Here is a 17,015-nt window from a genome sequence, read left to right as displayed (position 1 = left end):
TTTATTTTGTGAGTTGAGCTTATTTGACTCATCTAAAGTGCAAGATTTGTGCCCTGGATCTTAAACGGATCAGACCGGTCCATGTATCCACCCCTACTCCTAATCCACTTGGTCAAATATTATTCTCACTCATGATGCGTGGTTATTGCTAGCCTAATGAAATTTCACACAAGGTGAAAATTGAACACAAATTCTCTCACTAAATAGATCATTCCTCTACATATGAACAGAATGAAACCTTATACTAGTGCACCATTCCTTTGGTTTTAAAGAGAGTTTTGTTTAGATAGGTTTGATTTCTACTTTTTTTAGAGTTTAATTATATATATTATCAATGTAAAATATTTTTATATAAATATTTAATAAAAAATTACTTTATCGCCATATCATATTGACATTTAAGATGATATGATAAAATATTAAAATGATCCAATTTTATCAAAAAGTAGTATGATTAAGAAGAAGAAAAAAAAAAAAGAGTTTGTTTAAACAGGATGACCAAAACAGCTTGTAAATGAATGCCAAATTATATGAATTAACCTTACATATTGTTTGAAAATATATTTTACGAAATAATTTAAAATTAATGACGTATGTTTCAAACATGTGACTTTTAGTTATTAGCATGATGCTCTAATCAATTGAGTTAATAAGTTAATTATGTTAAGAAATAATTAACGTTGTGTAATAAAATATATTATTAGATCAAAATTAATTATTATAAAATTTATTATATAAACTTATATATATATTAAATATACATTAGAAATTTTATTATTATATATAACAATGTTAATTGCTTTTTTTAATATAATTAATTTATTAACTTGATTGGTTAGAGGTTAATAATAATAATGTGAAAGTCTCAAATTTGATATGTGCATAGTCTATTAATTTTAAATTATTTCATCAAATATATTTTTATCAATCGGTATAAGATATCTATAAGAGTGTTTGGTTTTTCCAAATTCCTGCTTCTGTAAGGCTCACGAAGCCCATTTCATGTTTTTGTAGCGTCTCTGTCATTCTGCACGCACTCTGCAACAAACCACTCAACAATGGCTTCCAATTCCAAATCGGAGACTTTTCTGCAACGAAATGGTTACGATTTTCTGTTGGGATCAATCGCTGCTTTCTACGTACTCACCGTGCCTTACACTAAGGTCGAAGAGAGTTTCAACGTTCAGGTCTCTCTCTCTCTCTCTCTCTCCCTCTCTCTCTCCCTCTCTTTGCTTATTTATTTATTTATTAAATTATAATTCATTTGTGTTTCCTAAAGGCAATGCACGATATTCTCTATCACCGGCTGAATTTAGACAATGTGAGTTGTCTTTGTATCTTTGCTATTTTATTTATTTTTTATTAATTGATAGTTTATTGTATTTTGTATATAACTGATCATTTCTTTTAATGTTTCTTTTAATAGTATGATCATCTGGAATTCCCTGGGGTGGTTCCTCGCACTTTCCTTGTTAAGTTTTTTGTATTTTGTAGCCATTTTCTCTCAAAATGTGTATTTTTATTTATTCATCAAGTTTTTTTTTGGTTTATGCTTTCGTATTTAGCACTAATCAGGTCTCTGTGATTTATTATGGAAAATAATAATTTACTTTGTGAAGAATTAAGCAAATAAGGATTATGGACTCGTTTATACAGTTGCGTTGCTTGTGTGCCTGATGTGAATGAATGAATCCATTTAATAATCTTTGAGATTGTGATTTGTGACTAGCATGTGTTACGACTGTTATTCAAGTTTGTTTAGTTTTTAGTGCTGGAAATTTAACCGTGATGATGTTCAGTTGGATTGTTTAGAATGCGTTTTTTGAAATGGCCATGCCTCCTCAGTATAAGATGGTGTGTGCTAGTGTAGCACTTCTCTTTTTGTTATATAATTATATGTTATCTAATTGGGTTATTGTTATTTTGTTTTAGGTGCTTTGCTTGTGTCATTAATTGCAGCACCGTTTGTGTTAACTGCAAATTTGCTGCATTTGCCGAAGTTTTATGCTCTTCTCATAGGTATCCTTCTTTCATACTTGACAATCATTGCATATTGGTTTTTGGTTATTTTAGTTTTCCTCATTTCAGAGAATGCTGTTTTTGTCTTCTTTTTTTTTCCCTCTGGATTTCTCCTTTCCTTTGGTTTAAATTGAAAGAAAGATTGGCGCTAATGATCAAATGTGTGTTTTTTTTTTGTTGGGAGGAGCCTGACGTACATATGCCAAGAAGTATCTAGTTATTACTCTTTTGTTTGGATGCCTGAGAATTTGTACAGATAAGAAACCAATCACACTAGAAGTTTAAAGTCTATAACACTGTCTTTAGCTGGAAAACAAAAGCTCAAAAAATAATTCTGATAATGTACTTGTTTCACTGAGTCATTGGTCTATGTTGTTTTGCATCATTATGTTAGTTTCACAAGCATTTATTGCAGGCAAATGTCTGTGTTATATGTAAATAATTGAATTGACTGATCAAATCTAGTAATTTACAATTCATAGCAGAGTTTTTAATCATATACCATGTCAAAATGCTTAAAATTACCAAGATGATGGTGTCAATTTATGTTCTCCTGTGCTCTCTGTTAATTGAGAATGTGGTGGAAAGTACATTAATATGTCTTATTGTTGATGTCTAGTTTGGATGGCCCTAGGGTGCATAATACTATACACACTAAGATTTTTTCGACATCAGGTATGTACCTTTGGATCATCAATAAAGAAGACTCAAAGCAAGTAAATTTATTTATTTTTTTACTTATTTATGGACTAGTGTTTAGAATGTGGATTTGGGCCTAACTCAACCTCAAAAGTTAGCTCATGGGGTGAGGGTTGTCCCCCACTTGTATATTCTATCTTTGCCTTGTCTCTAATCAATGTGGGACTTGGATTTTTTCCGATACATCCCTTCCCGCCCAAACACTTTGGGCTTGGTGTGTGGATAGTATGGTGGGCGGCCCATTAATGGATCTAGGATAGACTTTGATACTATCTTAGAATGTGGGTTTGAGCCTAACTCATCCCTGAAAACTAGCTCATGAGGTGAGAGTTGTCCGCTACTTATATATTCTATCTTTGTCTTATCTCTAGCCAATGTGGGACTTGGGTTTTCCCAATAAGTGTTTATTCAACTCTCTGATATTGTACCTATCCAATTAAAGCTCAAGTTTCAAGACTTTTCTATCTTGCACCCTTGTATATTTGGTGCATGGATGCACAAAGATGTTTTAACTGTTGATCAAATAAAAATAATAATTCAACAGTTGAGATAATTTATCTCAATTTATGAGGGATGTAGTGTTAAAAATTTTAAAATTATGAAAATGTTCTGTAAAGACTAAAGCTTCACCAGAGCTTTATTGAGCTTCATGACTATGAGAAAGAGATTAATCAAAACAAAGGAGTAAATTGGAAAATTTATTGAGGAACTCAAATGGGGTCGAACCTTCTCAAGCAATGGCAAAAATTTTGGTTATGTAGGTAGCATATCTTTTATCTGTGCTGTCCTAGTTCATCTCTCAAAAAGCTTAACTAGGTGTCACCGATGGACTGGCGCATGTGCCTCCTTCACCTTGTCGTGCCTGCCAGCATTGGAAAAACTTTGAGCATTGATTAAAACTTTTGAAAAGGATGAAACTGGTAAAATATTGAGAGAAAAAATTAATCTAAAGGGTGCATGGCACCAAATTTGAGAGCATTGTAGAATTGTTCCAAGTTTCCCAAGGAAGCAATAAACTTTCTTTTCTTATCATTCTATTAAATGATCTTTGCTATGCAGATAAGGAATAAATTTGGGCATCAAGTAGAAGCCTTCTTTGTGATATTAACTGCAACTCAATTTCATTTTCTGTTCTATTGTACCCGTCCACTTCCCAACATTCTTGCTCTGGGCCTAGGTAACTACCTAGCTTGTTTTGCTTTTTAATATTCCTGATAGTGTTTTTGTTGTTTTATAAATTATTAAAGAAATTTTTTTGTTGCATTAATTAATTGAATTTTATATTTTAGCCCTTATTTAATTATCCGTCAAATTTGTATCTACAATTTTATAAGGGATTTTTCTCGCTTGCTACTCAATGTCATGGTGCTGTATTTTCTCTTGATTTATTTTGCAGTGAATTTGGCATATGGATACTGGTTCAGGGGACGTTTTTATGCAGCTCTAAACTCTCTGGTATGTATGTTGTGGTTTTATTTCAGGTTCATCTCAATACAAATTTTTTCTTTTGAATGTTATAAGCCCTTATGTATTTTTTTTTTCACTTCATATAATATACATATTTTGGTAATCCAGAATATTGTGATTAAATATTCCGTGCCAGAATTAGTTTTTTAAACTAGTCTTTTAGAGTAAAATTGCTATTTTTAAATTTTAAAAAAGAAAAGTTCAACTTCTTATATTATCAAGTTTACAACTACAAAGCCTTGTTCCATTAGGTGGGGCCAGTTACATGGATTCTATTTCCTTAATTTTTGATTCTGAACCTATTCTGTTAGATTAACAAAATTTCTTAATTCTCATTTGTATGTGTAATGTGTATGTGTGAATGTGAACTAGTTGCCCGTGTAATAACACATGTGAATTCCATGGAGGCAGTATTGGTTACCTCCCGATGATTATTATTTAGTAGGGTCTATCGGCATCTATGTTTATGATTCTGATCTCAGAGACAAATTCAATGCCCTTGATTTGATTTTCTATGTATGGAGTCTCTTGCACAACTAAATGACTCCTTCTTTTGCATATGCTGCAAAGTTCAGTTAATAGCTTATAATTTAATGAAAGAGATTTTGAAATTAACTTCTTAAGCATATAAATATATGCAACTTCTTAGCCCCAACTTTTTTAAAGGAAAGGAAAATTAGAAAGAAAGAAGGTACAATTAAGGTGAGAATGAAATGTTCTTGGTCCATTTTGACCAGAATAGAGGGAAAAATAAAATTTATCCGCAATTTTATAATATTTTATGGGCGATAAAAGTGGACTGTACATGGCATTTACATTTTTTTGGAAACTTGCAAGGGCAAGAATATCTTGTGAGAATGTATATATATGATATTTTTGCTCCTAATCAACTTTGAGAGAAAAATTCATGACCTCCTAAAGAGGGTTGTTAGAGTAGTGTAAGATGCAGTGTGATGACAGTAGTGCAGTGTCAGTGGTGTGTGGTTAGAGTGGAGGGTAAGTGGTAAGGGGTGATCAATGATGTCTCTCTATGCATTTCATTCTCAATAATGAAACAAAACCCACCTCCCTCCCTCACTCAGAATGTCTTCGACTGAAACACGAGAATACTGAATTATCAGGGATTATAACCTTCCTGAAATATTTTTTTAAACTTGAACTAGATGTGGGTTTACAATGTGCATAACATTCTTGATTCAAGTCATCAAGCTTTTATAATATGTTAAATAGCTCACTTACTCTTTATATTATTTATTTAAAATCATAGAATTTAGTATGTTTTTTTTGGGTACATAGTTTAGCATCGTTTTGTTGTCAATAAGTTTGAAATTAAATCAATTTATGAAAGTGATTTTTTTTAATGTTTCTACTAGTTTAATATATCATCTTTTCATACACACACACACAGTGAGAAAGGGGGAAAGGGGACTATACTCCTTTTACTGTTGATGCCTAGAATGGTTTCGTTAATTAGTTGGCCCTTTTAATTCTCAATATCATAGTATGCTTGATATGTTTTGCCTTTTCTGAAATAATCTCTTGGCCCTTTTGGATTATCAGATTTTTACTACAACTGTATTCAGATGTGACATGCTGTTGCTTCTTTGCCCTATTGGGCTGCAACTTCTTTTGGTACGTTGTGCTTTTCTGTAACTTGCTTTTCATTTTTTCGTTTTCTCCTTAAATTCTTGAGCTACTGATAGAGAGCTTGTCAATTCTTTAATTTGTTTGGTTTGGAGGATATCTAATGATTAATGATGCTTCCCCCTACTTGTACCTGTTCTTGTTTTCCTGATACACTTTCTTCTATATATTTAAAAAGAAAAGGAAAAATCTGGCGATGCTCGTTATTTTCTGTTCGGTGCTCGAATTTCTTATTTTCTAACACCACTCTCTGTGTCTATTAAACTATTACATCCTATTCTTTATCTTGCCTTTCATAATGTTATGCTTTACGTTTAACAAGTCAAGTGTAAGAGTATTGTAATAAAGAAACAGTAGGTATTTCATGGTACTGGAATATATTTATTCCATATCAGCTTTGGACTTCTGATGTCAATATCTTGGCAATGAAATGAAGATCACGTTTTCTGTAAAAACAGAGAAGAAATTTTATTGATATATATTTTTATGTCACTTTGTTTTGAATATATACAGAATATATTTTGTAAAATTACTCTATAAAATTAAGGACCTAATAATTAGTTAGCTGGCAACAGATATAAAAGCTAATAGTTAGGAGATATTAAATAACATGGGATGAATTGGAGCGAAAAAAGTGAAATGGATTCCTAAACTACTATTAGCTAGGAATGTAATCTGACATCTGTAAGCTGTTGTGGCAACGGTTCTAATCCAATTTGTATGACCCTATTGACTCTCTAATTTATATTTAACATTTAAACATAGAACTTCATTGTGTTAATTATGCTTGTGTCGTTATCAAATCTTTGGAGAACAATGTTTATTATTTTTGGCATCTGAAGTTAATTGTTCTGTTTGATGAATTTTCTTATCCTCATTTTCTGACCTCGCAATTTTGATAATTATTATAAAATTGAAAATTTATTCTGAAAATCCCAATCTTATGGTAACATGATCATGCTTTGTGCCTAATAAAATTCATCTCTTGAAGGGAAGACAAAAAAAGTTTCTGTGTGGGGTGCTCTAAAACACTGCACTGGGATGGCTCTCTTCTGCATAGGTTGGTGACATATACTTTTTTATTTTAAATTTAATCTGTTATTTAAATGAAAATAAAATTTTATGCATGATAAGATGCTATTGTTAAAATATGATTATAACATTATGCTCTTCTGATTACAGGTCTAACCATATTGGTTGATTCAATTATGTGGAAAAGATTATTGTGGCCTGAATTTGAAGTCTTTTGGTTTAACTCTGTACTAAACAAGAGCTCTGAATGGGGAGTATCCTGCACCAAGTTTATATTGAACAACTGTATAGCTGTAGAATATGAAAATACATGTTATACATATTTCATGACCAGGGTATTTTAAATTTTCTTCTGGTTCTGTTTGGTTTGAAAAAACATTTTTAGTTTTCACAAATAATTGCAAAAATCCCACCTTGTTTTCACTTTCTTTCCTCCTTCCAAACATTTGTTTGTACAGGAAAAAAGAGAACAAAAACCCCTTTTCACTATTTCTTGTATAAATCATTGAAAACAGGAAACAAAGTGAAAATAGAGGTATTAATTTGTGAAAGCATATGACGTTTTAACCAAACAGGCCTTTGTTTGCTACCTTTTATATGACTGAATGATGAGGCTAAGTCCTATTTTAGCAAGGAGTTACTAGATGGGATCTTTTGTTACCTTTCTTGTTCACTTTAGTGGTTGATCTTCTGAATTGAATAGTTTCAATTGCTGTATGTGGATAGAGATATTATTAAAGTTGGTTTACCATTTAGAGGAGGTTATGGTCTTCATCTTAAGTTTGCTGATAATTCACTTTTTAGAGGATAATGATACCTTTGTGAATGTTCTTTCTATTAATTTTTTGGAAGCTATCTTTGATTTTAAGGTTAATTTTTCTAAGAGTGATTTGGCTGGTTTAATTGTGAATAGCTATGTTCTTTCTTCCATTGCTTCTCTGGATGTTGTGAAACTTTACAGTGCCCCTTCACATAATTCGGAGTTCCTTTGGGTGGTAATCCTTTTCTACTTCTTTTGGAAATCCTGGGATTACTCGGATCTTTGTTTTGAAGTGAGTACTGAATTGTATCTAATTATGTGCTGGCTGCCTTTGAAAGCCATTTATGTGACCCAAGAAGGATTTTTCAAAGAGATTTGTACTTCCTTTGTCTCATATTATATGGCTCTTTGGGTATTTTAGTTAGTTTCAAAATATTTGTCACTTTTAGAAAATCAGGAAAGCGTTATTTACTTTTTTTTCCATCAATACCCTCATTTATGGGTATCTCACCTTAATACTTGAATGAATTCGCAAATACATTCTAACTCTTTAAATAAGGGTAGTTTTCTCAAAGAAAGTTATCTTATCATAGTAATTTGTGTAACTAATAATTTTCTTAAGAAGTGTGCATTACCTTAAAAGATAATTAATATGAAATGGAGGAATTAGTAAATTTCTGCAACAAGGATTTTGGTGTATTGGGATTAGGGTTTGGATGTTGGCTAATACTTGTAATCTTCATTGATCATTGTGAATTTTCTCTCTGTTTTGCCCATGGACAAGGCATGCTGCACTATTATCATGACATCATCTAAAATCTGCATATTGTCTGTTGCCTTTGATAACATTGTCGTATTTGTATTTGATAAATTATTATGTTCCTTGATAATATTTTTGTTAGACACATGCTTTCCATTGGTACTTCACCTCAGCACTTCCTCGTTCACTACTTGCTGCATTTCCACTTTCACTGGTAAGTCTTGGATTACCAAATATTATCTAACGATTGCATTGTTGCTTATGTTGATTTCTAGCTTGACATGGTGGTTTATTCCACTTCTAGTGATCTGGTTAACATTTTGTAACTTAAATATGAAATATTTTGGGTTTTCTTCTTAAAATTGAACTGTCTGAAAGTAGTACCCAAATTTTCCTTTGTCTAGTTTGAGCTACCACTTAAAGATTAATATTTTCCCTATGACTTATGTTTGAACTATGAATTAATATAGAATATTTCTTACCTGTTAGCTTTGGAAACTATTTGTTCCCTATTTGTTTTCACTTTTCAGCTAGTTCAAATATCTAAAATGCATACACTTGGTCATATATATTCTTGAAAACCTAGTTTAAAAGATAATAGGATATTTGGATTGTGGATAGTCATGGTATATTGCACTGAAGATCAGGCTTGTTGTATGATTTATGTAGCTGTTGCCCTTGAAGAATGTATCATAAATATTTTTTAGAGAAGGAAAGAAATAAATAATTTTAGATTAGGAATTATATGCACATGACAATTAAAATTGTAGAGTTATTTCATTCACATTCTTGGTTTAACATTTCATTCCTGTTATTGGGATCTCATGTGTAAAGGTATGCTGTTCTAGACACATATGTGGGGCCGTGCATGGCTATAGGATGAATTTAAAATTATATGTCATTTTGTTTAAGCATTTTGGACTTCCTTCTTCATTCTTTATACATTTTTATGATACATAAATCTACCTAAAACATAAAGCAACTAGTTATTTGAGTTTCAACTTTTAACTGTTAATAGCGCTGGGATACATCAAATGACACACTTCTTTCTAGCAGTTTTTTTATTTAATTGAGTTTGTGTTTTAATATTTATTTATTAAAGATTGTTCTTTTTCCTGAATCTTTTTTTCCCCTCAAGTTCGTATGTATAATTCCCTTCGAGCTTCTTAGTTTTCTGGATTTAGTTATTTTTATTGCCTTACATTGCCAGATTTTTGAAGTGCCAGACACCATGCTGTTTACTTTGTGAAAAAAGTTAGTATCAATACGCAAATTACAGGAAAGTAATGTATAAATTATGCAGTATGTGTGAGATTCGGCAAATAATTTCTTAAAATCATCTGCCCTCAGGGCCCTGACTATCATTAATGAGCCCTATTGCCCTGCTTCAATTCCCTGATTTTTTGGAGATTCAAGAACTTATTTTTAAGGAGCATGGAAAGTTTTATTTAGATGTTGGTAGAAAGGTGGCTTATAGTAAGGAAAATGTTTTCAATTATTTAACAATTAGCATACCAATGTAGAATGAAGCAGCACTGAGGATTGTTGTGTTATTTACAGATTTTTATGTTATGCTCATAAGTTTTGGAATTTCCTTTTATTTGAGAGATGGCTTACTCTTTTACGGATTTTATCTTCAAGTTATATGTTCTTAAGAAAATATTGTCATGTTAAAACTTCCTGTTTAATTTAATTCGATTAGGATTTAACATTTAAGGAAATTAATAGTATTTAATTAGGATTTTATATTAAACTGGGATTTTCATTATCTTTGGGTTATAAACATCTTTTGAGTTTCTCATGTTATTTGGACTTCATTATAATACAATATTTAGATTTTCTTTTCTTCAGTGAATATTTGAAACTCAATCAGAGGAGTACTCTTGCCTTAGAAGAGTTCTTTAGGTGAATTGATCAACATCACATGCCCTACAGTATAGGCCACTTTTTCTACCTTACTCAAAGTGAAAAAAAAGGAAAAAAAAAATGAAAAAGAACTGGGAAAAGAAAAGGAAGAAAGCCTCTTTTTCATCCTAACTTCAGTCACTTGACAATTGACATGCTGTCTTCTTTGTAGTTTGGCCTTTTTGTAGACAGAAGGGTACGATCTTTCACTTTTCCAGTTCTTGCCTTCATTTTGCTTTATTCTAAGCTTCCCCACAAGGTATTACGATTATAATCTGAAACCCATTGCTTAATTTGTGTCTGTCTTCAGACTGAAGCATTTATTTAGTATTATTCTGATTTAAATTGCAGGAGCTTCGCTTTATCATAAGTTCAGTTCCAATATTTAACTTGTCTGCTTCAATTGCTTCTAATAGAATGTAAGTTCTCTTTATGGGTATTGTATAGGTCTGTAAAAACTAATGGGGTTCTATTTGTATTTTCTGAAATTATTGCATTGTGTATAATCTTGTATACTAAAATACAACTGAAAATGGATATTATGGGAAGGCAAGTTTTTTTATTGAGATTTTGAAATATGAACGAATGTGTATTCTTTTTCTTGTTTCTATGGAATTAGTAAGCATTCTTTCTCATTTGTTATTGGATTATGAACAACATTCGTAACATTTTTAATGTTAGTCAACCTAAGTTTTGGCTTCAAGAATGATGATGCCGTGTCAACCTGTCAGGAAGCTCATTAGACCAAGGCATTAAGTTTTGCTCTCAAATGACAATACTTGATTATGAGCACTGGAGTGGAAGTTGCCCCTGCTTCTTTATTTTGGACAAGCTTGAATTTTTCCTTAAGAATGTTCATATAAGGTCGTTGCATGGTTTATCAAGGATCATGCATATTCCTTGTTTAAATTATGTAAAATCTGGGTTGAGAAGCATGTTTTCTTCATCATCCTTTGTAGCTCAAAAAATTGAAGAACTTGCAGTTGCTAAAATATATTGTAACAAGTTAGTTCAATATACAAAGCATCTTCCTCAGTCTTCTATATATATTGGTTCTTCTGGACTGGGCTTAGTATAGTGCTCCAATAATACAATATATATGGGTTGTGCTCTAATAATACAATATGGCTGTTCTATTCATTTTGTTAGTCACCAAGTGAATGCAACAAGACAATTTGCATCATTGCATGATCCAAAAGGTATTTGACATTTTGATGGAATTCTAACATTAGGTGGTTTGAGGTCATTTATGTGTGAAATTTCATTTTGCTTATTGGTAATTTAGTTTTAAATTCAATATGACAACAGAAAAACTATCCTTAACCTACTAGTTTTTAATTCAATATGACTACAGAAAACAACCCTTAACCTACTGGGTGGTGAGGCAATATAGTGTGGATACATTATAATGATGATCATCATCTAGCCATTTTGATCGAGAAAAAAGTTAACTAGATATAAATCCAAAGGAGAATAGGAATGAGAAAGCTATGAATCCAGCACAGTTTCCCAATTTCTTTATGCAAGACACAAACTGTTGAAGCTGCTGTCACTTGTGAGCTGTGTGCCAAAAAGAAGCCAAATACATAACTCTAGTCCAGATCCAGTTTGTGTGCAATATATTTATCAATCCCATGGCTTTTTTTTTTTTTATAATCTATTTAGCTTGTTAGATGAGATTGGTTGAAGAATGAAAGGAGGAGTTGTAAACCAAATGAGAAATGCATGGTTGATTTGAAGAGTGATGATTGAGCTGAACTGTATTTACAATCTAAACAGAATATGGAAATTTCAGATGTTTCCCTCTTGTGAAGTATTATATCTGTTTTCTTGGTTTCTTACCCTTTTAAGTTACTAGCCTTCATTAATATGCATCCTGAAATGTTTCAGTTACAACAATAAGAAAAAGATGGTTTGGAACTTGCTTTTCCTCATTTTGTTGGGATTACTTTTAATGAGGTTGGTTCACTAGTCATTTTGTTTCATTGGTGATGGATATATCCTTCTTTTTTTGTACTTAGTCTCTACCTTGCAGTCTTGCTGGCACCGTCACAAGTTTCATGGCATCATATTGGAACTATCCTAGTGGGCATGCGTTAAAAAAATTGCATGGAATTGGTGAGTACACAAGTCCTGAAATATCATGCATTGGCTGCAAATTATTTTGCTAGAATTTTCCTAGAGAGAATCTGCTCCATGTTTGTTCCTTAATCTGGTAAAATATTGGAGTTGCAGTTTCTGTTTTTCATAATCAACAGTGGCAAGTTCTGTTAAAAATTGTTGATATTGTTGGATCTGTTGGATCCTCTGATGAACTACTAAACATCAATTTTTAATATGGGTCAGTACTGAGCTTGATATTTTGGTCACGGTTTATTGTTCTAAAAATTATTTCCATGGGTTCTATCTGATTGTTCATATGTATGACATTTTGGACTAAATTAAATGATGTGTGACTTTGGGGTGCTTTATTGAGACTCATTCTCTGAATCTCTTACCCGCATTCCAAAAATATATGTCAATTCTCAAAAGGATTTCTAGAATAAACTATATTATTCTTTGTTCAGTGGTTTGAGCAAAAAAATAATTAGAATTTCATAGTCATAATAAATATGCCAAAGCTTTCCCTTTGGTGTATAGAGCTGATGAGTTATTTTTTGGCTAATTTATGCATGGACCAAGATAAAGTACTGGTTGGTACTGGTCCTTCTGATTTTCTCAAGGACAATACAAAGGCATTGTTTGTGATACTCATACTTATTGTGATAACCAAGATGCATTCCATAGTCTCCAATCCTGTTTTCTAGGGGATGACCAAGCACAATGATGTAGATTGTCACTCTATCAGAAAAGATGCATTCTAGAGACATCATAACTTGTTTTGTCAATCCAAATGCTCAACTAGCAGATATTTTCACCAAATCTTTTGATAGTTCATTGGACAAGTTGTTACTTATTATCTTTGTAAACTAGCTCTGGCCACATATGAGCTAATGCCCTAGCTTGACGGGTTGTGTTAGAAAGATTTATTATTATTTGTACATTCAATGTATCATGTAAACATGGCAATTAGAAAGATTGTATCTTTATGATTATTACATTTATTATATAAATATGGAATCTGTGGTATAGTTGAAACACATTTATAGATTGATGGGTTGTGTTGGGAAAAGGATTGTGCTTATGGTTACTGTGGTATTACGGAAGATTTTTCTTTGGTGTTTGGTTGATGTAACAGGATTTTTTTGATTTGTACAATTGTTTTTCTTGCTCAGAATTCCTTTAATCTGAATTAGAATTCAAATGAGCAGGCATTGAGACCTAAAACAACTCCAATCCAGAAAACCCCCTATTTAAATTATAAAAAGAAGGAAATTCCTATAAAAGATGAAAAATTGAGCACTAAAGAAGATATTAATGTAATGAGCTTTTTGTTTTTATCTTTTTGATACTGCCCCTTGTCATCAATTTTTTGGTCTTTGTTTTTGATTTTTTAATTGTTGCAGGCTTTCATAATGATACAGATGAACGGTGGGTGCACATTGATACATTTTCAGCCATGAACGGGATATCTCGCTTTTGTGAAAGTGATTTCCCATGGAGGTATATTTTACTTCTTTCTTTGCAGTTTGCTAATGATGCATCAAGTTGTTAATTGCATGGATGCAAACAAACCTTTCCTTGACTAAATCTCATTTTTGTGGACCAATGAAGGCATGCCTTCCTCAGCCTTTATCTATGATTCAGTATCCACAGAAAGTTTCAGTTCTCTAATTTCATTGTCCTACTTGGAATGAGATCAACTATATTTATTTTCAGAAGTTATGTTTTCAAAGTTATCATCAAAATTGCTTCTTTGGTTGAGTAATAAATTGATGCAAAGAAAAACTTAATTGAATTCTTCGACTTGCACATTCACATTTTTCGGTTCCATCCTTGGAATAAAGGAGTGGATTTGTTTATTTGATTTTATTTTTCCACAGTAAACTGTAATTCAGTATGACATAGGTACCTTTCTGTTCGGAAGGCAGGTAGTGGAGGCCTTGATAATGTTGCTGAAGTATGTAATCTGCTTTCTCAAGTCCAGTATGAGGTATTTAGCTGACTGCAGCTTTTCCGAGCAGAGTGACAAGGAGCTGGAGCTATTTAGGATTAGTGAATGTGTTTCTTATTCCACTAATGAAAAAACAGTAAACCTTGATATATTTTCCTGAAGCTTACGATATTCAGGTTCATTAGTTAGCACCTTATCTCTAGCTGAACTGAGCCATCCTTGTGGTTCTAGGGTTTACATTTTTTAACATCTAATTGTAAGTGTCTTCTATACCATTCATTTCTGTAGCTACCAAGTTCAATTCTGGATTTGAATATTAAGAGAGGGCGACTCCTCGTAACGTTCATATACTCATGATGATTATGAAGATTGTTTTTTGCATCTGCTACATGGTCTGTGATGTCCACATGGAAAAATTGTGGAAAAACTACACACAAATGATTAAATAAGAATGAGATAGGATGTTATGGGGAAGATTTAACTGTTAACGAGGTATTAGCAGTATACTTCTCATTATTTCTGCATTGATTGCTTGCAATTTGCAATGATCAGACTATGTTGCTTTCCACTGTTTTCCAACTACAAGTTACTTATCTACTATTCTCTGGTGTAGGTATTCTAAAGAAGAACAAATTAGCTTGCAAGAATTTCAGCAGAGAAATTTTACTTTTCTTATAAAGTGAGTTATCTATTAACATGATGATAGTGTTATTTCCAGTACTTTGTCTGACACACATAAATTGGATAACACATGCTATGTTTATGATGAGAGATCCTACAGACTGTTGACACAAAGTGTTGGTATCGTCAAGTGAGTAAGTCTGTGAAATAAAATTGATAAACTTTGTACTTCAGATTCGTCCTTGAAGAGTATGTGTTGTTGGCAAGGACTGCATCAGCATGTGTTGTGTGCATAATGGTCATTGCCGTGAACCAACTATCCTACAAGCTTTAGTTTTATGTAAAGACGCATGAATAGTTTTATATTACATCTCAATTATCCCTTCATGCCAAATCCCTTATGGCTTGAAGCGTGGATAGTGTGCAATCCCACCAGCCTCGTGCTTAAATTTAACTTTTTATTACAAAAATTGGGGCAGCACAGATTGAAATCTAGAACACTAAGTCATAGAATCTTTGTTACCATATACTGGACCTATTATCCCAAAATCTTGAGCTATTAAAGTGAAGATGCATGATGATTTTATATTACGTCTCTAACTCCCATAATATTTAACAATTTGGCACTTGGATGAATAAATTTTGTTTGACTTCTGTCATCTTTCTGTGCTTGTGTGTGTAGAATGTGATAGAGAGAGATGAAATGAATGTCTGGAGATCTTGAATTGGAAGTTTATGTATGATTTCACATGTCAATTCACTGACTAATTGCAAGAAATTTCCCCCTTTCTCTGACGTCCTTGTTGATCTTTAACAGTGAACATCCTGTGATCAATGGATTCAAGTGCCTATTTATTGAAGATGGGTTCTCAAGAGTCCGCTTGAAACCTGGCTTTCCACCAATTTTTCTGGTTGGTAGTTGCTATTAGTGTTCACAACCCGCTCAAACAATGAATGCTTTGTTCATTCCAAAAGTATTGATCTCTGTTTTGACCCTTTGCAGGTTAAAGAGCCCAAAGTGTATGCCCATGGAAATTTAGAAAACCAGAATCTTTTCAGCCAAAATTGGCCTGGCTGCCCATAATGCTTTGTCTGGTCTGATAGTCTATTTGAAATCATCAAGTTTGAAGGGTGTGGGTATCCTTTGTCGCCCTTTTTTCTTAGTTACCAATGAAGGAGTGTGGAGAAAGTGAAAGTTGGTATTGTGACCCCTACTAACAGTTCGTGTCTTCAGTATCAATGAGAATGTACATATGGGTACAATAGCTTTTCCTGTAGCATTTCAAACATTGATTCTCGGATGTAGCTATATCTGATTTTTGAATTACAGAAGATTCGGTTCAACAATCTGATCTGGGATAACTTCATTTATGCTGGAAAACTTTTTGGCTCAATTCTGGTAATTGGTGTATAGTGTTGCTAGAGCAGAATTTTCAGTATTAATATATTGCTTAACTGCTTCAAGCTCACTTGTTTACTTGGCTATATAAAGCTAAGGATTGTAGTTAATTTGAGGGTTGGAGGCTAGGAGCTTCTTTACCAATTAGAAAGCATTATGTATTTTGGTGACTGCTACAGAAAATAGGAAGCCCTTACCTTGCATGTATATGTAGATAATTCTACGGGAATCCAAGATTCTAAGCTTACTTCTGGTGCTTGTTTTTGACCTTTTTCTATTGTTGATGTACTAGTATTCTTCCAAGGAGAAAACATTATTTTAGAATACTAATTATTAACGTAGTAGCATTTAGCAACTATTCTATGACTAGACATGGCAAGAAAACCCATACCCGTGGGTACCCGCCCAAATCCATCCCGACTTTGACGGGTAATATCCGAGTTGACCGGGTATGGGTTCGGATTCGGGTTTTTCTCGATAATCAAAAGTCGGGTACGGGTACGGGTATGGGATTACTAGACCCATCCCGACCCCGAACCCGCCCCGCCACTTAAAATCTTTAGAATTTTTGCATAATTTAATCAAAAAGCATATAATTTTTATTATTAGTTAATTTTATTTTAAAATTTTTACATAATTTAATATTATTTTCTTA

The 17,015-nt window shown here is 32.6% G+C and overlaps 1 protein-coding gene across 9 annotated transcripts; it reads left to right on the top strand.

Annotated features, from left to right (window-relative positions):
* The first annotated feature begins 966 nt into the window (after nucleotides 1-966).
* LOC114418815 (dol-P-Man:Man(7)GlcNAc(2)-PP-Dol alpha-1,6-mannosyltransferase-like) lies at nucleotides 967-16,637 on the top strand. 9 transcript variants are annotated; one of them, XR_003668112.1, is made up of 20 exons: nucleotides 967-1,187; nucleotides 1,280-1,321; nucleotides 1,427-1,472; nucleotides 1,933-2,019; nucleotides 2,639-2,694; nucleotides 3,778-3,895; nucleotides 4,115-4,173; nucleotides 5,746-5,817; nucleotides 6,826-6,889; nucleotides 7,012-7,115; nucleotides 8,524-8,595; nucleotides 10,459-10,545; nucleotides 10,638-10,705; nucleotides 12,177-12,245; nucleotides 12,322-12,404; nucleotides 13,793-13,889; nucleotides 14,314-14,516; nucleotides 14,629-14,832; nucleotides 14,954-15,872; nucleotides 15,965-16,019. XR_003668112.1 is itself a non-coding variant. In XM_028384333.1 (19 exons), exons 1-19 carry the CDS (start codon nucleotides 1,059-1,061, stop codon nucleotides 16,043-16,045), a joined length of 1,494 nt encoding a protein of 497 aa, XP_028240134.1. In that variant the 5' UTR covers nucleotides 967-1,058; the 3' UTR covers nucleotides 16,046-16,637. The 9 variants fall into 9 exon arrangements, 2 of the variants coding, with proteins under 2 accessions (XP_028240134.1, XP_028240136.1); XR_003668109.1 differs by having other exon boundaries at nucleotides 14,314-14,832; nucleotides 14,954-15,019; nucleotides 15,644-15,872; XR_003668110.1 differs by having other exon boundaries at nucleotides 14,314-14,832; nucleotides 14,954-15,698; nucleotides 15,779-15,872; nucleotides 15,965-15,996.
* Nucleotides 16,638-17,015: the final 378 nt, after the last annotated feature.

The sequence above is a fragment of the Glycine soja genome, chromosome 7 (genome assembly GCF_004193775.1).
Source record: "Glycine soja cultivar W05 chromosome 7, ASM419377v2, whole genome shotgun sequence".
NCBI lineage: Eukaryota > Viridiplantae > Streptophyta > Magnoliopsida > Fabales > Fabaceae > Glycine > Glycine soja.
This window is presented reverse-complemented; position numbering and strand designations above follow the sequence as displayed.